The sequence below is a fragment of the Pseudonaja textilis genome, chromosome 7 (assembly GCF_049901715.1).
Source record: "Pseudonaja textilis isolate UNSWEBS1 chromosome 7, rPseTex1.2, whole genome shotgun sequence".
NCBI lineage: Eukaryota > Metazoa > Chordata > Lepidosauria > Squamata > Elapidae > Pseudonaja > Pseudonaja textilis.
This window is the reverse complement of record NC_141996.1, coordinates 33,596,830-33,623,422: the sequence shown is the minus strand read 5'-3', so window position 1 is coordinate 33,623,422 and position 26,593 is coordinate 33,596,830. Positions and strand designations below refer to the sequence as shown.

General features: G+C 35.5%; 1 protein-coding gene across 1 annotated transcript in view; it reads left to right on the top strand.

Moving 5' to 3' along the window:
• Positions 1–26,593, top strand: part of MORC1 (MORC family CW-type zinc finger 1) — a 47,757-nt gene that overhangs the window by 397 nt on the left and 20,767 nt on the right. The window contains exons 2-15 of the mRNA XM_087937410.1: positions 1,023–1,076; positions 2,542–2,576; positions 3,768–3,836; positions 7,210–7,297; positions 8,255–8,363; positions 11,031–11,190; positions 12,460–12,565; positions 12,884–13,009; positions 14,956–15,035; positions 17,233–17,297; positions 20,770–20,843; positions 21,709–21,852; positions 22,097–22,251; positions 24,074–24,199. Coding sequence (XP_087793536.1) covers positions 1,023–1,076; positions 2,542–2,576; positions 3,768–3,836; positions 7,210–7,297; positions 8,255–8,363; positions 11,031–11,190; positions 12,460–12,565; positions 12,884–13,009; positions 14,956–15,035; positions 17,233–17,297; positions 20,770–20,843; positions 21,709–21,852; positions 22,097–22,251; positions 24,074–24,199 — 1,391 coding nt within the window. The remainder of the gene's footprint in view (positions 1–1,022; positions 1,077–2,541; positions 2,577–3,767; positions 3,837–7,209; positions 7,298–8,254; positions 8,364–11,030; positions 11,191–12,459; positions 12,566–12,883; positions 13,010–14,955; positions 15,036–17,232; positions 17,298–20,769; positions 20,844–21,708; positions 21,853–22,096; positions 22,252–24,073; positions 24,200–26,593) is intronic.

The window sequence follows — 26,593 nt, the reverse complement described above, 5'->3', positions numbered from 1 at the left end:
CAAAGCGCGGATCAAACGGTTGACCAAGTGTTTTGACAAACTGGGAAATCCAGGGAGTTGAAGTCCACCCATCTTAAAAGTTTTCCAAATATTGAAAACACTTCACTAGACAAACCGAGGGCGGGGAACTCTTTTTTGTGAGTCCTACTGATTTCGGTGGAATAAAAGTTCCTGAGATTGTGGCATCTTATAGATGGGTACATTTGCTAGCACATACATTTCTATGAATTGCATCTTTTAGGGTCCACGGTATTTCATGATAATCAATGCTTTTAAGAAGTGCGTCTTAAGACCGACTAGAGTTGCATGTTTTATACATTAGATTGAGCTGCATGTTGATTCGGGTCAACGGTATTAGTCCTATTGGATTTAGTGGTGGCAATTCTCGGGTAAGTATGAACAGGTTTTTAATTTTGGGCAATAAGACACCCTAGGGAACCCAGTCAATCCGTATTGCAATCAATCAGATTTGTTAGAAACAAATCTAACTGTAAGCCTGATCTTGAAAGAAGTAAGAGGGCTAAGAATAAACCCAGAAACATTAACTAAAAGAAATGTTGAAGATAATAAGGTTTGATTAAAAAGATAAGCCTTTTACCTGTCCTAGTGTTTGAGCATTGGTCCCTGTTCTTGTCTGCTAGTTGGGGTGAAGGATCTGCTGGGTGTATCTTACGATTTATTATTATTGTATTTTATGATTATCATGATTTATACTTGTATGTACACAGATCTTATGCATTGGAGACAAATTCCTTGTGCATCCAATCACACTTTAATAAAGAATTCTATTTTTCTGTGACATACAGAAAATTAATTGCTCTTACTTTCCAGCGTATGTACCAATATCTCTCAAAGCAGTATTTATCCCCCCATCTTCCCCTTTGAGTTTTTCATATTTCAAAGACTGCAGGGTTCTAATGCACTCCAAATCCTTTTTTGTATTGCCATTTTCTGCATGTGTAATTTATCCCTGTGCTTTCTGGCTTCTTTTGTGTTAAAATTGCCTTAATGCTTCTTTCTAGCACAACACATGACTTTGTTTTTGGAGCAATAGCTGAACTGATTGACAATTCACGGTAAATATGTTGCTTTTAAGGTCCATGTTTTATAATAAGCTAAGCTTTTCGTTCTGGTACCTGAGTGCCTTTCCCAGTGGCCTTTTATTCTGTTTTGTTCCTATTTTATTTTCCCCACCAATTTAGACAATAATATTATGGTACTTAGACCAGCTTCATTGGTCAGGTTTTGTATCAACAGTACAGCTAAGCCTGGAAAACTGAACAAAACCAATCTCTCGTATAGCCTTCTCCAAGACTTCGCACTGAGATGGGTTAGGATTCTAGCAATTAACATTCCACCATGCCTGCAGTGGGGAATCTTGCTCTACTGCCATAATAGCTACTTATACCTGAAGGCTTCTCACCGAGTCATAAGTTCAGGGACTGGATCCTTTCAACCCTGACAATGGAGCTTCTGGCCAAGCTGGTGTGGACTGACACAAAAACTTAATTAGTTGTTTCTTTTGCTTCATTTAATTAAATGCTGTTATTTAAGAAATCAGCTTTAGTCTTGTACATCTGTCTTGGAGAATGAATTGACAAGAATCAATGTCACCCATTGATTGGGCTAAGTTTTGGTGCTCTTTGAAATTTGGCCTTTAGCATAATGAACCTTCTTAAGGCTTATTTATTACTCCTCTAACTGCAGTTTCTGAGTGATGTACAAACTAGTTAAAAACTATTCTTGAATATGAAGCATATAACAAAGAAAGTTGCATAGTATACAAGATAAAATAATCAGGCAGCCATGAGAATGATAGTAAACAAAACATAATTCTTATTGTTCAGTGCCCTTATAAATTGTAGGAGTGGGAGATCGTGTCAACTGCAAAATTCACCTCCCCAGTGCTTTTTTGGGTGGTCTTTTTCACCATAGAACTGCTCACATAATGTGCCACATGCACTGACATTTCTTCAAAAACTACCTTTGAATTTAGACAGAGCAATCCAGTACCCCTTTCAGTGTATCTCAACATAGACAGGAACTTGTAGATATAGTTGGGCAGAATAAATGGAAGGAGAAGGAAGATAGTTATTTTGGTTCTTCTTTTATTGTTGTTTGTTTGCTTGTTTAGCATAGTGTTTTTTAAAACAATTATTTAATTTCTTTCTCTAGATTGGGAGGATTGAGAGGAAAAAGTCTTTTGGCCTCTTTTTCTGGGGTTTGAACTGGAATTCCAGATGCAGAGGAGAGAATTCAGCCTAGTGCAGTTCCAATATTGTAGTTTTTCGATTTTCTATATGTTTAATTCACTGATTTGAGGGGCTTAAACTTATACTTTATTGTAGCTTTTCAATTAAATTTTATTGTGTTTTTATTTTGCTATTCAGTGGCAAATCATATTAATATGAGTTGACGCTATATAAACTAGAGTATTCTGCTTTTCCAGGACATAAATTCTTAGTTAAAAGGTAATACGTATTATTACTCTGGTGTTTTGGGTTTTTTTTAATACTTTAAATATATAAACCATATTTTCAGAGATGCTGGTGCCACAAGACTTGACATTTATACTGGTGAGTTCTATATAATTAATAATTTGTATATTAAATATCTACTTTTCAGTGACTTCTTCCCTTGATTGCATTATTTTATTGGACACCACATTAAATTTACTTATTACCCGCCCTTGTGAAAATAAATTCTTTGGAAGATTTCTTTCTTTCTTTACTTGACAAGGCAAAGATATATCCTACACCTGGGTAGAAGTCACAATGTTTATGTCTTTAACCTAAAGATCTAGTGGCAAATATGTACTTTGACATAGATAAACAGACAGACAGACTGACTAATGTATGGTAGTTTATTAAAATGTAATAGAGATATATGATGGGAGGAAAGAAAAAAAACATTACTGAATCTGATAACATATATTTTATTTATTAATAAACATGTTTAGGCTGTTCCAAGGATTTGATAGTGGAGCATGCAGCCTTTTATTTTCTGAGGCCTTCAGTTGCCTTTTGTGTTAGGGACAACATTCCATAAAGTGGGCATCACCAGGAAAAAGTTGCATTTTATTTAACTTTGGCTTCATTATAATCAAATTAATTTATTTATTAGACATATTCCTCATCTGTTTTTCTCTTCTTCCAATTTATAATTTGATATCAGCTTTTAGATCGTTTGGGGGAGGGAGAGGAAGAGTGGTATAGCCTAGGCTTTGTAGGGAATACTTTATTTGAGATTAAGTAGATGTGTAAAACATATGTTATTTAAAATTAAAATTAAATTAGTCATCGCTGAATAAATGAAACTAACTTCGAGTAGTCTCTCCTACTTTATTGCAACCTTTAGCATAGTTATAAGAATAGGGAGAGGATCTATAAGTTCCTTGGATCAATCAGTCAATAATTTCCTTGGACTTCCCTTCACTCTGATTCTCCACCCACCCCCCACCCCCAATGTTTTTTTTTCTTGTAAACCCTGCCACCTGAAGGGGCCAGAGAAATGTGCAGGTAAGAGGAAGCACCACCTGCCTTTCCTGTGCCTGGTTGGTTTTCTCTAAAACAGGATTTCTCAGCCTTGGCAACTTTAAGATATGTGAATTTCAACTTACAGAATTCCTCAGTCAGCACCTGGCTGGGGAATTCTGGGGGTGGAAGTATACATGCCTTGAAGTTGCCAGGGTTGAAAAATACCATTTGAGATACTACTGAGGAGGGAACTAAGAACAAAATTTCTCTTTGCTATGGTTTCTCTTTCAGTGAATAATGATCACCTGCGAGGAGGATTTACCCTGTGCTTTCTAGATGATGGATGTGGCATGTCCCCTTGTAAGTACTGTTTCCTTGAACAATAGTGTGGTGTCGTGGTTTCAGAGTCAGATTTGGTTTGTGAACCCTTGGGGAATGGGAAAAGAAAGATCCATATTCCACATGCATCAATGCTAAATTGAGCCCCATTTCTGCAAAAAAGAAGGAGAGAAAGACTTTACTACCAGTAGACAGTGGTTGTAGGAAGGTGAACCAAACACAGGCCTGTGAGTGCATAGATTAAACTGTGTGAAATTTACTTGTTGACCATTCTTCAGTCATCCCAGTTCATTTAAAAATGAAGTGTATTTCAACTTCCAATTAGCCTTTCAGTATAACAGAATTTCTTTATAATATCACTTGGATGGTATCTTATCCCATGGGACAAAATGTGCACTCTGTTACTTTCCATAGCACAGAGTACCAGCAGAGTGAAAAGAGGCAGAAAAAGGTATCCTTGATGCCAGCAGTTATTTTTAGTATCAGGGCAAGAGCTGGAGTTCCACCAACATTTTCTCATAAGGGAATTTGGATCCTGATGGAAAAAATGATTTGAAACCTGAATTATTTTTATTAGGGAGGGTCCCTGAATGTTACAGCAAAGAAGAAATATAGTTAATTATTCATGTATTAACAGCAGCTAGGATTGTTTTTGCTCAGAATTGGAAAAGTGATAAACTACCGTCAGAGGGAAAAGTGATTGAGAAAATATTTGAATGTGCAGAGATGAATAGATTAACACTGGCAATTAAAGAAAAAGAAGAAACTGAATATTACGTGATATGGGATCTATTTTATCAATGGTTGGAAAATAAAACAAGTTAAAACAGAGTAGATGAGTGTATAGAGAAATAAGATTGTTATAACAGTAATAGACATAAGAAATAATGGATTATAAAGAAAATGTGATTATTGTTATATTGGTAAGAAAAATATAGTTGTTAGCACAAGGTATATGTACCCAGACAACACACTGTATGAATGAAAGATGAAATTACTGTAAATATAAAAATAAAAATTATTATTTAAAAAAAGGACATTTGGATTCAAATCACAAGGAAGACCAGGAAACTAACTCAACAGTCAGAGGAGATATATATTGTCTATAACAGGGATGTCAAACTCATAGTGGCATCATGTAACATATTGGGACTTTTTCCCCTTTGCTAAACTAGGCATGGGCGTGGCCAGCGCGTGATGCATCTGGCCTGTAAAGTCATGGAATCAATTATTAACCAATCCATTCTCCTCCACTTAGAGACAAACAACCTACTCTCTAATAAACAACTTGGTTTCAGAAAAAAACTAACCTGCAATCTGCAACTCTTACACTGCAAAAACATATGGACTACACAACTCGATCAGGGCAAAGCAATAGACGCAATCTACATAGACTTCTGTAAAGCCTTTGATTCAGTGGTACACGACAAACTATTCCTAAAACTAAAATCTTATGGTATCTCTGGACACCCGCATAACTGGATAGAAGCATTCCTGTTAAACAGACAACAAATGGTCAAAATTGGGAGTGCCCTATCAAATTCTGTACCTGTCAATAGTGGCGTCCCCGAGGGCATTGTTCTCGGACCAACTCTCTTCATACTCTACATAAATGACCTCTGTGATCATATTAAGAACAACTGTGTTCTCTTCGCTGATGATGTAAAGCTGTTCAATACCATAGACGATACTGCTACCCTTCAAAAAGATCTTGACTATGTATCAGAATGGTCAAACAAATGGCAACTTCAAATCTCAACAAATAAATGCTCTGTCTTACATATTGGCAAAAAAAATCAGAAAATAAAATACAAGCTGAATAGTCAAGACCTTGTTGATGATCCAAGCTCTGTAAAGGAACTTGGAATACTCATCTCTAATGATCTAAGTGCTAGAGCCCACTGTAACTACATAGCCAAAAAGGCATTAAGAGTTGTTAACCTAATCCTACGTAGCTTTTTCTCCGGTAATATCACACTACCAACTAGAGCATACAAAACATTTGCTAGACCAAAACTCGAGTACAGCTCATCAGTCTGGAACCCACATTACATATCTGATATTAGTACAGTTGAGAAAGTCCAGAAATATTTCAGAAGAAGAGTTCGCCACTCCTCTACTCATTGCAGAATACCTTATACCACCAGACTCGTAATTCTAGACCTAGAAAACCTAGAACTACGCTCCCTTCGGTCCGATCTAAGTATAGTATATAAAATCATACATTGCAATGTCCTCTACCTGTCAATGAATACGTCAGCTTCAACAAAAACAATACAAGAGCATACAATAGATACAAACTCAAGGTTAATTGCACCAAACTTGATTGCAGGAAATACAACTTCAGCAACAGAGTGGTTCAGTGTCTGGAATACTCTACCTGACTCTGTGGTTTCTTCCCCAAACACCAAAAACTTTAACCTTAGACTTTCTACTATTGACCTCACCCCTTTCCTAAAAGGTCTGTAGGGGGCGTGCATAAGCACACCAATGTGCCTACCATCTCTGTCCTATTGTTTCTTTTATTTTTCTTATATGTACCCATTTCATGTCTTCATAACTATGTATATACTTATACCTATTATCTTGTAAGCGATTGACAAATCAAATAAATAAATAAATAAAATAAAGTACTTGGGATAGGCAGATACTATTCGATGATGTTAAAGGTTTCATCACACAGGATGTAAGCCATTCAAAGTAAAGCTGTCTTTTGCAATTGACCAGTGATGATTTTGATAATGGTAACAGTGTTCAAGGAGTGCTCCAGTGTTTTGGGATATATTGTTAATATGATAGCAGTTTTGAATAGTACAAAGTTATTTTCCATGTTGTTTCCCATGGCAAAAATATGGTACTTCAACAGTTTGCCATAGCTTGGATTTTTCCCCTTTCTTGCTATAAAGTGTACTGGTTTGGGATTTCTTGAAAATCTTGAATTCTGGTAATATCCAAATGTGGTCCTTCTAAGCTTTTTTCAAGTTCAGGTATATAGAAAAATAGAGGCAAATCTACTATGTGAAGGGATACTGAATATAAGAAAACTAACTTTGTAAACCACTAGCTTTTGACACATCAATTCTTGGACCAGAATGAGTTGCTAAAGATCATAGTGATGAAGGACCGAGTTATTAAGTTCAGATTGGCATATATTGGATTTGAATGTCATATATTACAGCCACTGCGTAAGTAATTTTAGATAAGACATAATCTTTTAAGTATGGACATATAACACATATATAGATAATAATCTCTACTTACAGAGTTACAGCAATTAATGTATATAATACGATCTAACTAAATTTTAAATGTTAGAGTGTATTTTTTTAAAAAAATATGTACTGTTACAATAGGAAATTTGAACAACATTTGAAATGTTATAAACCTATTTTAGATGAAGCTACAGATATTGTATATTTTGGAAGGTCTTCTAAGAGAAAAGACCCTACAATGATTGGACGTTATGGCAATGGATTGAAATCGTAAGACTTATTTCTTTTTATATTTTATTACATAGTTTTTATTCTGGTTGTCATGAAGTACAAGAAGAAATATATAAAATGCCAAAGTCTTGCAGGTTAAGTGCCATAAAAATAAAAGTTTGCACCAAATCTAACAGTAACTACTTTCACTAATAATATCTTTATTCACAAACGTATGCAAACTTGTGAAGCAATATATAAGCAATGCTCTTGTATTTGAAAAAATGTTTTATTTAAAATACATAATAAATGTATGGACATAAAAGAAAATTGCAGTCAGTATGAAAGCAAAATTATGTTATGTTGTTGCAAGATATGAAGATAAGGTTGACAACATCAACAAAGTAAAATATAATTTTCATTGTACCATAAATACCTGGGGGGGGGGGGGCGAGAAATCTGTAATAGATATACTTGCTTGGTTTTAAAGAAATAAAATCCAAGGTCAGTTTATCATAAATACTGAGATAGAACCTTGCCTTGTGTGTATGGATAGGATGGACTTATATTTTTGTAACAAGTGGCTACCATCTTAAATCACCATAAAACAACCCTTTCCCTAATGTATGACGTATGTGGGTAGATAGGAGATGAGAAGGAGACTGAATGACTAATTAAGCATTTGTTAGAGAATGGGGAAATGCACAGAAAAGAGTAGGATATAATTCAAAGCTAAAATTTGAAAAGAATCCTAATATTCCACTCTGGATTCTGATGGCAACAGAGAAAATAAAACAGTGAAAAAAGGAAATGTAAGAAAAAGGAAACAGTAAAGGAAGCTAAATAAATATGTGATTAAACTTTGGCTGTAGCATTTATATCTTATATGAATCTGTCTGGTATTAGTTTTTTAAATCAGTAAAGTAAGAAAAAGAAAAAAACTATTCAGATTCATTAGCTGTTCAGATTCGTTAATTCATATTTTAAAAATGTTTTTTTTCTATATTTTTATTACAGAGGATCAATGCGAATAGGAAATGACTTGATATTATTTACCAAAAAAGAGAATACAATTACGTGTCTTCTTTTCTCTCAGACATTCTGCGAAACAGAAGGTCTCAGTCAGGTATGTTTGTTCACAACTACATTTTGAAGTATTTATTTCCCATTTTTATGTCCTGATAAGAACATCAAGGTGGTTCAGAAACTGGTATGTAATTAAAACATGACCAAGTTTATAGACTGAAATAGCACTAACACGGAAGTGCAAAAAAAACATAACAAACCCAAAGAAACATTATATATTGCATTTATATTTTTGTCATTCCTTCCTGCTTACATTAAAATGCACAGTGTCTATTCATGTCGCCTTTGTGTTATTTTCCAGGTTATTTTTATATAAATGAAAAATATTTTTAAATCCCACTGAATCCCCCACAACAAAATATATGAATTAACTTATAACCAAAAGAGAGTCTCTCTAGCATGCAACCACTCTATATGTTTTATTCATGGGTTTTGATCATTGCAAGTTAGCTGATTCTTTTTTCCAATGCCATATAATACTTAAAATGACCTTATAAAAATTACTTATTGCATATGGGCAAATTTGGAATATGGGTAGCACTTTCATGAATATTTATAGAACTGACTACCTGATTAGGAAATTCCCCATTTATAAATTAGCTGTAATTATGGGGGAAGCTTGATTGAAAACATGCATTTACTAGGATTAAGTTATGTCCACTGGCACACTTAGGATAGGATCTAGGTATCACCCACCCTTATTTTTAAGTTATAAGAATATTTATAGGTTTATATATGCCTTAGGTGTTCAAAGATAAAGATGATACTAGTATTTTACCCTCAACATCCAGTTGTAGTTGTAAGTATTGTTGTGTGCATTTTCACCCATCACAAGAGCAGAAAATCTGGCAATAAGATTTTCTCAACTGTGCTTGGGAAGACAATGTCATCCTAGAATATCTATGTCCCATATCCTATCCACAAGAAACAGTTCCTTAATATAAGGAAACTTGTATGAAAGTTTTAGAACAAATTGCTGTAATGATTATAAATGATGGCTACTGTCATAAATCCTGCCCCTTCATTTCTCATTAAACAGATGACAATAGAAGAGTGGATAATAATCTTCTCTGAAGATGGTGTGTCTGTTATTTCTGTCTGGCCACTCAGCTGTGACATTGATTGATGGGATGTTTTGAACATACATCTGGTTCTGGGGCAGAAATTCATGTTCCCATTTAGTAATAATATTTTGCCTGTGGACCTAATTTTAAACCATTGAAGAAATGTGGGAAAGAGAAGGCTGAACATACAAATACAGGTCATGTTCTTAGTATTGAAAGTAGCCATCTATGGCCCAAGTTGCAAACAGTTCCTAAAACATATTTTTCATGCCCCTCTTATTACTACAGTTTAATTATTGGCATGTGGATAACATGGTGGATCAACATTTTGAGGCATTACAAACAAAACTGTACAGTAAGCTGCAAAAAGCTTGAAACAAACTCTTGAGAAAAAGGAGAAATACCTGTAGTATCCACATGTGTGATTGGTTATTTGAAGTGAAGCTCTCTTTATTTCCAGAGTCTTAAGTCCTCAATGATCACAACTGGGACTGAAATTTTGATTACATGTCATTGCAGTTGTTACCATTTGGTCATTTCGACTCAGGTCACCACATGACCTGACTTAATTTTTACAACTGTTTTGAGGGTGGTTGTAAACTAAGTCACCATGTTTGTTAAGTGAATTGTGTGATCATTAAGCAAATTGTGTGGTCATTAATTCAACATCTCCATTCAGTGCTTTTTTGCCATGTTCTTCCAGAAAGTCACAAATAGGGGTCACTTGACTGTGGGACAATGCAGTTGGTTATAAATATAAGCCAGTTGCCATACAACCAGAATGCAATCTCATGACTGGGGAAAGGTGGGCAGGAGTGCAGGTGGCAGTCTAACTTTGAGGAAAGGTCATGAGTGACTTCTTTTGAGTCCTTTATAACTTTGAAAGAGAATCCGTCGTTACATTTTAGCATGTTTAAATCTTAACTTAAATAGATAAACCACATATTTATTTTGTATGTATGAATGTATGTATGTTAACTTTAAAATTGTTAATGTTTACTTATTTATTTATTTGTTTGACTTGTATGCCACCCATCTCATCTACAGGTATACTGTATAGTTTTAGCCTCTAAATATAGTCATACAAATTTGCTAAACTATTTAATTGGATAATTAAAAGTTAATTAAAAATGAATTTCCAAGGTTACCCACACAGAAGTTCTTCTCTGAGAAAATAATGTTTTAATTGAATAAAAACCTTTAAGGCATTTATAACAAGTTAAAAGACTTTTAAGGTCAAAGAAATCATAAATGTATGAAATGCATAAAAATCTCCAGTTTTTTATTTTATTTTTGCCTCTTTTTACAACCTTGCTTGCTACAGTTGTAAAGTGAATCACTACAGTTGATAAGTTAGTAACCTGGTTGTTAAGTGAATCTGGCTTCCCCATTGACTTTGCTTGTCATAAGGTTGCAAAAGGCGATCACATGACCCCCGGAACACTGCAACGCTCACATAAGTATGAAACACTTGTCAAGCATCTGAATTTTGATACAGTACGTAATCATAGGGATGCTGCAAAGGTTGTAGCTGTGAAAAACGGCTATAAGTCATTTTTTCCAGTGCCATTTAACTTTGAATAGTCACTAAATGAACTGTTGTAAGTCAAGGACAACCTGTACTCTAATGTTCTTGGTTACAGGTCATAGTGCCAATCCTTTCGTGGTCAAGTGACACAAGGACTCCAGTAATAGATGATCCTGAGAAATTTTCTACTCAATTGTCCATAATTTGCAAATATTCTCCTTTTAATAATGAAGATGAATTGATGAACCAGTTTAATGCCATTTATGGAAAAACAGGTAAGTTTACCACTTAAATTTAAATATTGTCCACATATACCAATATTGCTCTGTCTTTTGCAGATCATTGCCTTAAGCAGTAGCATGAGTATTGTGAGCTGAACCAAGGCATGCTGCAGCATAATTAATATGGGTCAATTGAGATTGTAGCAATTAGCAAAAAAAACCAAAAAAACAATAGACTAAAGATTGAGGCACTATTGTTTCAACAATGAAACAGACAATGGCTGCAACTAGTGGATAGATATTTTTCCAAGATTATCAAGTGCAATAAAGAATTTTAAGTTGATCCTTAAGCATCTTGAATTCAGAACTTCACAGAGGCCTCTCTGGAATTCTTCCCCATAAGTTATGCTTTCTGTTCTTGAACCTGAAATCCAACAGAGCCTGCACTTCCTTAGAATCGAATATAGACTTCAGAATCAAAAAGAAGGCATTCTGCATATCCTGAGTCCATCAGTATCTTGAGAAATTGGAATCGTTAGTCAGCCTGAATGCTCTTTACAGCAAACCAATTTTCAGTTGCTCTGTGCATGTATGAAGGCCCTCATTTGTTGTTGACTAACATACAAATGTAAAGAAAACTTCCAGCCTACAGAATAATTAAAGAAAAACTAAAAATGGTCTTGAAGATTATGTAGATTAAATAGTTGACTTGGAAAGCCATGTTTCAATTACCCTTTAAAGAAAATTCTGAATACAATTTCTGTAAAATAGAAATTTATGTGGCTTTCTACTACAGCTAAAATAGAAAATGTATTTTCTGTATAATGTATTTTATATTTAAGTGGGATGACTTCTTTTTGTGCTTTCCCTATAAATGTGCACAAAGTGGTTTATTCATAAATTTATATACATGCTTTTGAGTCAGTAATGATCTAGATCTAGATCTAGCTGAACAAATTTTATGAGAAAGACGTATAAATCCTATTTTATGATGATAGAAGAAGGACTGTATAAAAAGATCATACTGATATTGCTTTTACTGTCAGAAGCCACTTTGGATTCTAAGCGTTCTTCTTTCACATATTACTAGAGTAACAGGATTCTGTTTTTCTGGTGATAACAAAAATAGTGTCTTCTATTATATATTGCTAAAAATTGATTTTCACCCAAAGAAAGGGATCTTAATGTAGAGTACACAAGTATCCATACATTGATAGTTCAGAAAAAGATATGCTATTCCACTATAGTGAATCTTCACTGACATTATAAGATCTTTTTGTGGGGGGAAACAATACAACTTGTTATTTACATATTCAAACCTAGGAACCCTGCTGGTGATATACAATCTGAAACTTGCATTGAATGGGGAGCCAGAACTTGATATTCTAACAAATGAGAAGGATATATTGACTGATAGGATGCCAGAGAAGTAAGTTATTATGAAAAAGAAAGTAGGATGTTGTTATCTTGGAGAAATAAACATTATCTCAAATTATTGGCCGTGTTGTACCTTGCTGTTTAGACAAGCATATGAAGAATATTTTTGTTCTTAGTTGCCTTCATATGTTCTTTCCAAAATCCAAAAAAAAATGTTTTATATGCCTTTTTGGGAAGGAATTGTCCAGCACCTCAGTTTTTCTGACTGCTTTGTATGATTTCTTTCACATCAGTAATACACTATATTGTCTCTATCCAGTACAATTCTCTTAATTGAAATGTATTTGGCCTGAAATATTTTCTACACCAGCTATCCAGAAGAAAAATCACTAAGAGCTTATACAGCTATATTGTATCTCAACCCACGAATGAGGATATTCATTCAAGCTGAGAAAGTCAGAACCAAGCATTTGCTTTTCTGTTTTTACAGGCCCAGGTGAGTCAGCTTTGCTTACAGTTATAAAAGCACACATTTAAATGTTCAAAGCGATGTGCGTGAAAGCACTAGGTCACCACATTACAAAAAAGGTGTTGAGACTTTGGAAAAAGTACAAAGAAGAGCAACTAAGATGATTAAAGAGACAAAAACATATGAAGAACAGTTGTAGGAATTGGGTTGCCAGTCTAGAAGAAAGAAGGACTAGGGGTAACATGATAGCAGTATTCCAGTATTTGAGTGGCTGCCATAAAGAAGAGGGGGTCAGTTTATTGTCCAAAGTATCAGAAGGCAAGACAAGAAACAATGGGTGGAAACTAATCTAGGAGAAAAGCAACCTGGAATTTAGGAGAAACTTCCTAACAGTTAGTACAATTAACCAATGGAACAGCTTGGTTTCAGAAGTTGTGGGTGCTTCATTACTGGAGGTTTTTAAGAACCTGGACAGCCGCCTATCTGAAATGGTATAGGGTCCTCTAAGGTCCCTTCCAGTCTATTCTGATTGGTTGATTAACTTCTTTGGTCCCAGTAACAAATTGATTTTGATTTAGAAGAATTTATGACCTAAGACAAACTAAAATCACTCTTAACAGTAAATCAGTTGGGACCTAGAATTTGGAACACTTTAAATCAGATTATCACTTATCAACAGGAATAGGCTTTATTTGGTTTACTCTTACTGCTTTGAATTCTATTTTATTGAATGTGGGTTAGAAATGTTGTTTCTGAAAGATTACTGCTGAATAATGCAAATAATTCAAATTTCATGTTTTGTTTTGTTTTGTTTTCTAATGAACCTCTAATATTTTAATACTGTCACTTGCTTAGGTAGACCAGATAGGAAACATGAACAGATTAACTAATTTTATCTTACTTAAGGCTACATTAACAGAATCTTGAAAGTTTCAAAGTACAAATCTCAGGCTGCCTCTTTTACAAATCTGAGAAGTTAGGGTGTCTCCTTTCTGAGTCTCCTTGTCTGCCCATTAAGTAGCTGTGACCCTATCTATTCCCTAAGCATTAAGTAGCTGTGACCCTATCTATTCCCCTTCTTTCTCAAAGTCTTTCTCACTTAACCATTACAAATGCAGCATGGATTTGGAAGTTTAGTAATTAATATCCTGGAACTGGTTATGGTGAGGCTAAAAACAGTTCTGGAGGCTAAATTATCCATTGATCTCTCAGATATGCCTGTTTGAAAAATAATCATTTAATCTTATGTGAGAACAACAAATTAAATATTTTAACCAATTCCACGATACCTGGCCAGGTTGACTTGTATGTTTTGCAGATATAACCATTTTAGAGAGAGAAAGAACTAAAACCCACTTCAGAGTATTCGTTAGTTTCAAATCCTGCTTCAGTTATGGATTATGAAGCTGGCTTTTGAAGGCCTCTAGAAACCCCTGGGAAATTGGGCTTACTGTAGGAAAGTTGTCTTTATTCTCCTCTAAATAATTATATAGTGTAAATGACACATCCATGGACAGAGTTCTGCAGATATCTTCATTTGTGCATAAAGGGAATTTTATATTATCATGTATTTGGAGCCGTGGTGGTGCATGTATTTGGAGCCTTGATGGTGCAGTAGTTAGAGTGCAGTATTGCAGGCAAACTCTGCCCATAGCCTGGTTTTCGATCCTGATGGGCCTCAAATTGACTGAGTCTTCCAACCTTCCAAAGTCGGTAAAATGAGGATCCAGATTGTTGGAGGCAATATGATGACATTGTAAACTGCCACTACAATTTTTTTGACAAGATTTTGGAAATAGTTGACATTCCTGCCTCCTAGGGCTGAGAGGGATTGGCTCAAAGTTATCCAGCTGGCTCTGTGCCTAAAGTAGGACAAGCAGTCCTGGTTTCTAGCCAGGTGCCTTAGCCATTATACCAGGCCAGCCCTTGTATGCATACTAATTCTGTGAAATTCATGTTTTATGTATTAATAGGATGTATCCATATACATCATCTTCATTCAAACAAATTGCTACTTGTGAATTACAGAAGGCACAAATGGAACTAAAGGCTGGTATGCAGTATCCAATATTCATATTTATATATATATATATATACTAGATATATACTTTAGTTCTTTCCATTATTTATTGATTGATTGGTTGGTTGATTGATTTGATTTGATTTGTCAATTGCTTACAAGATAATAGGTATAAGTATATACATAGTTATGAATACATGAAATGGGTACATATAAAAAAAATAAAAGAAACAATAGGACAGGGATGGTAGGCACGTTGGTGTGCTTATGCACGCCCCCTACAGACCTCTTAGGAAAGGGGTGAGGTCTATAGTAGACAGTCTAAGGCTAAACTTTTTGGGGTTTGGGGAAGAAACTACAGAGTCAGGTAGAGTATTCCAGACATTGACCACTCTGTTGCTGAAGTTGTATTTCCTGCAATCAAGTTTGGTGTGATTAACCTTGCGTTTGTATCCATTGTGTGCTCTTGTATTGTTTTGGTTGAAGCTGAAGTATTCATTGACAGGTAGAGGACATTGCAATGTATGATTTTATATACTATACTTAGATCGGACCGAAGGCGGCGTAGTTCTAGGTTTTCTAGGTCTAGAATTACGAGTCTGGTGGCATAACATATTATGCAATAAGTAGAGGAATGGAGAACTCTTCTTGTAAAATATTTCTGGACTTTCTCAACTGTACTAATATCAGATATGTAATGTGGGTTCCAGACTGATGAGCTGTACTCAAGTATTGGTCTAGCAAATGTTTTGTATGCTCTAGTCGGTAGTGTGATATTACCAGAGAAAAAGCTACATAGGATTAGGTTAACAACTCTTAATGCCTTTTTGGCTATGTAGTTACAGTGGGCTCTAGCACTTAGATCATTAGAGATGAGTATTCCAAGTTCCTTTACAGAGCTTGGATCTTCAACAAGATCTTGACTATTCAGCTTGTATTTTATTTTCTGATTTTGCCAGTATGTAAGACAGAGCATTTATTTCTTGAGATTTGAAGTTGCCATTTGTTTGACCATTCTGATACATAGTCAAGATCTTTTTGAAGGGTAGCAGTATTGTCTGTGGTATTGAACAGCTTTATATCATCAGCGAAAAGAACGCAGTTGCTCTTAATATGATCACAGAGGTCATTTATGTAGAGTATGAAGAGAGTTGGTCCTAGAACACTGCCTTGGGGGACACCACTATTGACAGGTACCGAATTTGATAGGACACTCCCAATTTTGACCATTTGTTGTCTGTTTGACAGGAATGCTTCTATCCAGTTATGTAGTTGTCCAGAGATACCTGGAGATTTTAGTTTTAGGAGTAGTTTGTCGTGTACCACTGAATCAAAGGCTTTACAGAAGTCTATGTAGATTGCGTCTATTGCTTTGCCCTGATCGAGTTGTATAGTCCATATGTTTTTGCAGTGTAACAGTTGCAGATTACAGGATAGTTTTTTCCTGAAACCAAATTGTTTATTGGAGAGTAGGTTGTTTGTCTCTAAGTGGAGGAGAATGGATTGGTTAATAATTGATTCCATGACTTTACAGGTGATGCAGCATAAGGAGATTGGTCTGTAATTTTCAACTAGGCTGGGTTCTCTCTTTTTGAAGATGGGGATGACCGTGTATTCACATTTTTTTTAATGTTTACGGTTTTTTCCCCACAGCATTGTTTTTTCCATGGCAATAAAGAAAAATAGTTGACAGACATTTTCCCATTCTGAGGAGAACCTTTACAGTTACTGGGATAACCTTTTAAGCACTTAAAAACTTAGGAACTTCTTTAATCCCTTAGTTGTTTTAAACTTATCTAATTTTCACCTTTAGGAAAAAAATAGTATGGGCTAAAGAGAAATCACTGCATCTTTTGGGGAATCAGTAGCTAATACCACTGCAATAATAGAATACAAAAATGTTACTTTTAAAATATAAGTTGCAGATAAGGAAGAATAGCATGTGAAAAGTAAATGTCAGAAAATATGCAAAATGGAAAAGTTTCATCTGTTTTACTTCACCCCTAAAAAGCTAACTTTGAATTGAATCCAGGCATGTTCAGAGATCAATCCCAATATAGGGAGGTTGTTTTTGTGCTATTCCCATTCATGAAATGATCATAAATCAGGTGCCAACTTTAAGGAGTCAACTTTTAGGAGTCAACTTTAATAGTTTTGCTTTGTATGTCACATAGATTGAAGAAGCATTTCTCCCAAACAGTTTAACAAATTCTTTTGTTTATGCTTGTAGCCGAAAATGCTGTGGCAGAAGTAAAAAGCAGACTAGAACAATCTTCCTTGTCTGAAGATAGTGAGGTATTGAACCAGGAATAACATTTATATTATATTTATCTGAAGTTTTCCTTTCAGAGATCAGTATCCTTTTTGGTATGGCCAATATAAGGCTCACCGAAATGAATTGGAGTGATAAATATGGAATTGGAGAAGTGAGATGAACACTTCTCAGCATTATATTGACTTGTAGATAGCCATATCCCCAAAAATATTTTCTATGCCCAAAAATTTCAGCGTACTTGTACGGATTCAGGGTGGGCTGCTACTGGTTCATCCCGGTTCAGGTGAACCCATAACTAGTTTTATGACCGGTTTGGCAAAGTGGTAAATCCCACCCCTGGCTGGCCCCTCCCAGGCATCCCCATGTGGCCTGTTTGGATGCCAGGTAAGTGCAGGGCCCACACAGAGGCTTGGGGAGGGCAAAAAACCGGGCCTCCCGGAGGCTATGGAAGGCCAGAAAAAGGCCTGTTTCCATCCTACAGAGGGCCTCTGGAGCCCAGGGAAGGCCATTTTCGCCCTCCCGGAGGCTCAAGGAAAGCCTCCTGAGCCTGGGGAGGCGAAAATGCCCTCTTCCCCACCATGATGTAGGAGGCCGACTAGGCCATGCCTACCATGGCCACGCCCACCCAGCAACTAGGCAGAGAGCCGGTTGCTGATATTTTTGAAGCCCACCCATTTATACTATTCTGTGGAACCTGCATTTTTTGCAACCAAGATTCTGATTTGTCTTTGGATACATATATGCTATATATAATGCATACAATGTTTATTTGAAAAACTGTATTGCAAACTTCATAGAACTGTGAATTTAAAGGTTTAATTGAGTTTCAGTCAAAGGTGTATATAATTAAATGATTCCATCTATTTTTATTTTATATTTACCTTTTATTTACCAATATGTTGCTAATTCCCAAATGGCTTTGGGTGGTGATGACACAAATAAATAAAAAAGATGCATAAACTCTAACCTTCTATAAACTCAAAATTTCCTAGGTAAAGTAAAGTGGTGATAAGGAGATTTTATATTTACTAGAGAAGACTATAACCTGAAATATAAAAAAGAATTTACTATCAACATTAGGTGCATGAGGTATATAAGAGGTGTTCTTTTGAAGACTTGTAGCATGGAGAGACTATATGGCTCCAGGTAATTAAATCATGTAAGGAAGTCAAAGTAAATACTTTGATTTGGCTTGGGAAATAATCAATTCAATGTAGTAATACTCTACATGTGAGATGTGACATATCTGAGCAGTTTTATTCACCATGAGGTCTGCTATGTTTAGGTCAAGTGCAAGGTCTGCGCGCAAATACCATGTAGTAGTAATTCAACTTTGGGAGAATTATATGTGTATCACTGGAGCAGATTTCTCTTTAGAAGTAATACACAACCAGTTTCTCCAATATGCTTGTTACACAATCTCTGAGGCCATCAATTTGAATAGAAAGCTGGAGGAACAGTGGGGGGAGGGGACAGCATTATTTTTAAAACTATATGCATCTAATTAAAGGGCTTGATACTCTGGATCATTATTGTTGCAATTACCTTTCAAAATATGGCTGGAGTTAGTTTTTAATCTATGCCCTACAACAGAGGTGTCAAATTTGCAGTTCGCAGGCTGGATGCATCATGCACTGGTTTAATGAAGGGGGGAAATTTGCAATATGTCTCATGATGTCACGAGTTTGATGCCCAGTATCTAACACAATTTCTATTTGCATTAAAAACATTAGGTAAAACAAATTCTAAGAGAAAATGTGGCCAAACTTTAAAACACTGTAAAACATCAACATAAACTACATTTATTATTGCTTCCTGATTGGGTTAGTTAAGATAGTTAGATTATTTGCTGAAAAATAAAGACTATTAACATGGATAATTCCAGATTATTGAAAGTTTGCCTGGCATGAGCTTTAAACAGTAGGAATTTATTTCACATCTTGTTAATTGCCTGTTTACTACTGCCAAGTTTTCACTAAGCTATCTTAGCTTTCGGTTCATTTATTTTTAAACAATGTTTAGAAAGCAGTTTTCATTTTGGATTTCATCATGGTAATTGAAGCCTAATTATACCTCTCTAAATCATTATTTATATTCTTGGGGAATAATCCTGTTATTAATCCCTCCTGTGCTGAATTTTTATGCTTAAAGAGCTATGGCTTCTACTAATAATTCAAAGCTTCCAGCTAAATATATGCTGTGTCCACCATATGCTGGTGCTATACATAGATAGTTTTACATACTCCAAGTCAAGAAAATGAAATACTTGTGGTAATTAACTAAAGGTGTGATGAACCTTTCTGATGGCCAGTCTACTAAAAATATGATTTTAATCTAGTGGAAGTTCCATTGTTCTTTGGTAGTTTTACATGAGGGAATCCCAAATACAATCCATTTCAACTTCAATTAAAAGGAATTTATAAAAGAATTATTCAGTCTGATTATTAGTGCTAACAGCATACATCCATATGCAGCATGGGTTGATATTGTATTTATGTACTTGTAGCAATTATGTGTGCATAACCTGCTCAAGCAACTCTAAGCCTTAAAATAATAATGATAATGCCTTAAAACATTGCATCCTAGCATTTTCAAAAGTCTTCTGTGGTCTTCCAAATTCAGTCTTCCAAAGCCCTGTGGAAAATAGAAAAAGATGAAAGGGTGGTCCTCAAAGGATAACCTGTTCCTTGTGAGGTGGCTGCTTCTGAGAATGTAAGAAGGTTTCAGGAGGCTGTTGTAGCCGAAAACAGAATTCACAATGGCCGTGGGCAGTCTTCCAAAGCTCCATTTTTGCTGGCAGAAGGTTGCAGGAAGCTGTCACAGCCAAAAACAGAGCTCAGGAGCTCATTTTCATTGTCAGAGCGTTTGGACCACTACAGGCGCCCTGACATAAGTGATGTTGAGTTGGCCATGCCCATCCCAGCCCCATGAGGTCAAACACAACCCCGATGTGGCCCTCAGTGAAATTGAGTTTAACACCCCTGTCATATTGTGCCTGCTTCTTCCAAAATTGATTGAGGTTCTAATTTAATTTATAAGTTGCATTCTACAAATTTAAAGTAAGATCTAAGAATGAAATGTAATATTACATTGTCCTTCTCCAATTTGTTCCTTAATTTACAAGCTAAAGTAAAATGAAATGCTATCTATGTGTCTTTAGTTTAACCTAAAGAAGATAACCTTTTTGAAGCCAAGAAACTAAAGGGGCAACAGTGGTTTTCTGATAGAATCTGATGGACAAATATGTCTAAATATGCAACAGCGGTTTTCTGATAGAATCTGATGGACTAAATATGTCTACTTTATGTTTTGGATTTTAGTTTTCATATATACCCCAAACATAAAAGGCAGAAACTGTTATCATCAATATACAACTGACAGCTGTAGCTTTCCTATCCATTCTTTATCCTCAAAACGTTTTTCAAAATAAATACATTCATTCATAAACAATAAAATAACTTCTTTTTCCTTTCTGATATTGTGGGGAAAAAGTATTTGCAAGTTGTGTTTCAAGAAGCTCTGGAGGAAGAAAAGAGAGTAAGAGAAAAAAATGAAGAGAAAAAAAGGCAAGTTAAGACATAATTACTTTTTTGAAAAGATATTGCAACTGAACAAAACCAAAATAGTTTACTTTATATCACAAATAGTTATAAAAATTAGTTCTAGAGCCAAACTAGTTATCATAGCTTTGTCGTATTTTCATAATTCTGCAGATATCACGTACATCTAAGACCAATACTTATTCAAATTAAGTGTTAAAAATAACCTCAATTTCTTTTAGTTTTTGCAATTCACACATGGATAATGCATCTTTGTAACACCTGTTTAGAATCTTTCAATTTACACAATTGTTTGATGGGAGCACAATCATTACATGTTCAACACCGTTTAGATTTGAGTCCTGCCGAACTTGATATATTTTGGTCCATTCAGCATTTTTTTCAGATTATTTTTTAATTAAACCATTATTATTTATATAACTAACTCATCATTGAACCTACATAATACTCCTTTTTCCTCCTTTTTTTTCTACAACAATTCTTTGAGATTAGTGGAGCAAAGTTACTTTCATGAGCAGCCAGTTTTCATGCCTAAAGTGAACTAGAATCCTCAGCTCCTTAAATGTCATTACCTCGTGCTCAGTTTTCCTCCATTCCTACAGTGAACACATTGGTACAGTATTCTTTCCAAATGGTACAGAATTGGTATTCCAGTTAATCCAAAAAGCTATGGCTTCATACCTCTTAATTCCAGTACTTCCAGTCCTGCTAACATTAGCAAGAGACTCCTGGGCCAAGCTAGATTCTCTGCCATTGATGTTTCACTATATATATAATATATATGTATGTATGTATGTGGGTACAGGTGTATGGGTGTATATTAAAAGGAGAGAAAGAAAATTTTTCCCCTCTTTATTTTGTTTCTTTTTAGAAACCTGAAAAGACCAAAAAGGTTATTCATAATATTTGGAATAAACATTCAAAACAGAAGTCAAGATGGAATGCTTATCTATAGCAATAATCGCTTGATCAGAATGTTCGAGAAATTGGGATCACGGAAAAACACAGGACCATAGTAAGTTTTCTTCTTTAACCTGTAAGAATCACTTTTCTGTATTGCTAAAAATATTTTATTTACTTTTATTTGACTTAATTGGATTGTTTATAGACAAATTTTCTGATTATAAATAAAAATTATAAAGTGTTACTTTTTAAAAATACTAAGCAGAGAATTTTTGAAATTCGATATAAATAAAAGCATCTAGGACTAAAGTCATGATCCATTATTTCATATTTAACACCTAATTTTCATTCCACAGCTTTGGTTCTGGAGCTGTGGGGATTATAGATGTACCATTAGATATTATGGAACCGACACACAACAAGCAGGCTTTTGCCAACATTAAGGAATACAGGCACTTGCTGAAATCAATGGAAAATTATCTTATTCAATACTGTAAAGACATGGGGATAAGTAAGTAGTCACAGTTCAAGATGATTTGCACAACCATAGCCTCATGTTAGTTCTGTTAAGACACTCTGCTTCAGTGAGACACTTGAGGGCTTGAGTGAGACTCACAGTCATGCACACCAGCCCTGATGCCATCTTGACATTCCTTTTCCACATTTATCAAATAACGCTTTTACTTGTAATTCACTTGAAGGCAAGTAGGAGCCTTCACAGGATGGCGAAAATGATAAGGCAGAAAAGAGAAACCATTTCTGATTTTGCTCCTTCAGTGTGGGAAAATGGAAAAGGCAGAAATGATATGTCCATATTCAATAATATGCATATATAATGTTTCCTTGAATGTGGATATATAGTATACCAGTAATGTAATATAAGAAATTACTACATGGAATATCTATTTTGTTAGTATTATTCAGAACTTACATTACTCAGTTATGAGAAATGGGCAGGGGTAGAAGAAATGTTGTTTCTTCCAAAAGATCACTTATTTTGGCTCCTTTATAGCCAGTAACTGTGGCTCTATTTCTATAAAGCTAAACTGTTAATATGACAACTGCTTATGATAAAAATAGGAACTCCTTTTAGTGATTGCTAGATAGTATTGAGATAGAAGGGTCATAAATAAAGGATCTGGTGTTTATCCCCCTATTGGATGACACTGATAGATTCTTCACCTTGCCTTATTTAACATTCCCCACCCTATTTCCGGTCCTTACCCAATGCACTGGACCCTATAATAGCAATAGCATTTAGACTTATATACCGCTTTATAGTGCTTTACAGCCCTTTCTAAGCAGTTTACAGAGTCAGCATATTGCCCCCAACAATCTGGATTCTCATTTTACTGATCTCAGAAGGATGGAAGGTTGAGTCAACCTTGAGCCTGGTGGGATTTGAACTGCCAAATTGCAGGCGGTCGATAGTCAGCAGAAGTGGCCTGCAGTACTACACACTATCCACCGCGCCACTGAGGCTCTTATAATGCTAAGCAAGCAACATTGTTTCTTTCCTGGTAAGACAGGTGAGACGTAACTCTGCCAGGATTTGAATCCCCAGTAGTATGGTGACTACTACTTTTGCCTTAGGCATAAAGCCAGCTAGCTGACCTTGGGCTAGTCATTTTCTCTCATCCCTAGAAGGCGGCACTGGAAAACCACTTCCAAAAACGCTGCTAAGAAAACTGTGCAGACTTATCTTGTCCATCTCCAGGAATCGAAACTGACTTGAAGGCAAACTCTCCTCCCCCACCATTTTTTTAATGTCTTGTATTGTAAATTCAGCTGGATAGATTCAGGTTTTTACTTAACAAGGTCTCACTTTAGTGACAAGATTATTGTTGTGAATGCACAATTATAGAAGACCTCAACTTATTTCATCTTAAGCCTCTAGAGGAAAATTGGTATACCTATGAAATTTATAAATAAAATGCAGATGGATTGTGGTCGTTTTGTATGTTGTGTAAGAGTGTTTACAATTAGTAAGATCAAGCTGGAAATTGTAGAATAAATATGCTTGAAAATTAAGTTATATTGATTCCCTTTAACATTGTTAAACCAAACAATTCCAAGGGTTTTTTTTTTCAGTTTAAATATGACATTGTTCTCAAGAAACACAAAAATTATGAACTTGAACTCTATTTAAGTGCCCAGGTTGCCATTACACTACTGTCGTTTGGAGAAACTGCTTTTTGACCTGTTCTTGTCCTTGTTCCGGACTATAACCCAGCAATCTTCATAGTTTTCCAACCCAAATTGATCTGATGGAGGTTATGATTGTTCTTTCACTGCAGTGTATAATGTAATATTGAAACTATTTATTTTCTAAGGTCAAAAAGGAGAAAAGTTCTGGAATGATTTTGGATATCTAAGTGATAAATGGTGTGAAAGACCTTCTGAGGCAGTTCAATATAAAAGAAGACGAGCAGCAGAAATTCCTTACATTGTGCAGTGTGGTGAGTTTCTATAGCTAGGCAGTTTGAAAGGAATAAAGGAGTAAAAATAGAATGCAGTGAATGATTCTAAAAAGACTCTTTTTTCCTTTTACTTCAAAGAAGAGAGTTTGAGCTCTCCTCTTCATGGGTGCTGCATACAGCTGTGTTTTTCACTTCTTCATGAAAAGATCTTCTTGTAAACACTTCCTTTGTTTCATTTTTGCTACCTTTAAAAGCAAACTATCAGGCAGCAGGTGTAAAATATTTCCTTCATGTTTTATTATAAAGTTAGCAGCATATAACAAATGTCTTTGTTGGCCTCACAGTAGAATAAAAAGGATTATAGGCAAGTATACTGTTGGTTGAGAACTGTTCAGATTAAAAAAAACCTTATTTATTTTTTTTCTTTTAATCTCTTCACGTGGTGGCATTCCTGGGGATGTTGAGATAGAAGAGAGATACACAAACAAACTGAAGTCACAAAGATTTTTTTAATTGTTTGATCTATTTTAACAGGATCTTGTTCAGCCTTCTATTTTTTCAAAGTGCAGTTTAAGATTTTGTAATATCCATTTTCCTACCTGAAGTCTATGTAATTCATGAGGTTTTTGTTTTGCTGCCCAACTTCTGGTTTTTATTTAGGCAACCATATGCCTATATTTTAGCAATCTTGATCTCTAGATCCCATCTTACCTTGTGGGAAAAAACATCCCTAGACTATATGTGTGGGAAAGGGGGGGGGGGCGCACAAGCACAATTTTAATTGGCTGGGATTGTGAATTAGTCCAATAAATTGTGTTGTAGAGGATTATCCTATTTTGCATGTGGTGGGTACTATACAGATATGGCCACTGTGTCATTAAACTTGAGTAAAGAAATCTGAAGTTGCCTAACATGATCTATGTATCACAGAGATTTATGTGATTGTGAATTACATGTATCCCTTTTGAATATCTTAGGTACAACTCCTCGAGTATTACAACAAAAATTCTAGATTACAATATTTAAGGCTGTAGAAAGGCAAAATATTACACCTAGACTTTGCTTTAACAACTATCCCATTTAGCAACTGTTCAAAGTTAAAAGCACTGACAAAGTAACCATCCAGAATTGGAAGCAAAGACCTGGCTTTTTAGGTCTGGACTAAGGCTGGGTTTGGTTTCAACCTGGATTTGGACCTCTTAGGTTTGTTTGGGCTCTGTTCTTATGTTCCAGGTAGAGCAGGCTATAGGATGGGCCATGTGCCAATGTAATGTGCACACCACTCTGTGGACCTGCAGCCTTTCGGGTGACAGCCCTTCTATGTATTGTATGGCATTTTTTTCACTGTGGATTTTTGTTTGTTGGGATTTGTCAATGGCTTGTGTTGGAGAGATAGAGGAGTGATCTTTATTGGCTACTAGGCTTGGCTAGTAACCAATAGCAGTGGTAGATTCAGTTCTGGGCTAAGGGAACCCAATTGCACAACAATGATGGAATGTGACCCTGTCAGCTGCTGCCAGTGAGAAAGTGGTTGAGAACCTTGAATGAAATGGATTATCTGAATTTCTTTCAGTTGACAATCATACCTAGATATGGGACAAAGCAACATTGGCATACTTAAGGATGATCTCTGAAGACAGTGGGATATGGGTTTTAAATCCATTGTTGCCCTACTTGACCTCTCTGCAGTTTTTGATACCATCAACAATGGTATCCTTCTGGATTGACTCAAGGGGTTGGGAGTGAGACATAATATTGTGCTAGTTTGCTGCTTTTCTCTGGAGTCAATTCCAGTCAGTGATAATTGGGGGAAAGAGTCCCACCCTCAGCATCTGCTATATAGAGTGTAATAGTGTTAGATATTCTCTCTGGTCCTATTTCACGTTTACATTAGGCCACTGGGTGACCTCTTCCATCATTATGGGATAAGGTATTGTCAGTTTGCTGATGGTATCCAATTACATATTTGTTCCATTGGCAAAATATCATAGACATCATCTCAGAGCCTGGAGTCCATGAGGGTCTGGATAAAAAACAATGGGATTCAAATAAATCCTGGCAAGACTGATTGTCTTTAGATTTGGGGACTTGTCCGTTCTAGGAATATGTCATTGTTGGTGATAGATGGGGGTTGTGCAGTTCCAAATGGACACTCTACACAACCTGGATCCTCCTGTACTCTCATCTCCTTTTCAAAGAGCAAGTGGCAGTTGTGATTAGAACAGCCTTTACACAATCTCACATTGTGTACCAGTTGCATCCATTCCTCGATTGGAAGGCTCAAAGTTACCTAGCCACCTCCCAATTAGACTATTCTAATGTTCTCTACATGGAGCTGTTTTGAAGAATTTTTGAAAAGTTCAGATGATGCCAAATACAAATTGCATAAGTAGTTACGTGTGTCTCAAGAATAACACATGTTATACAGTATCT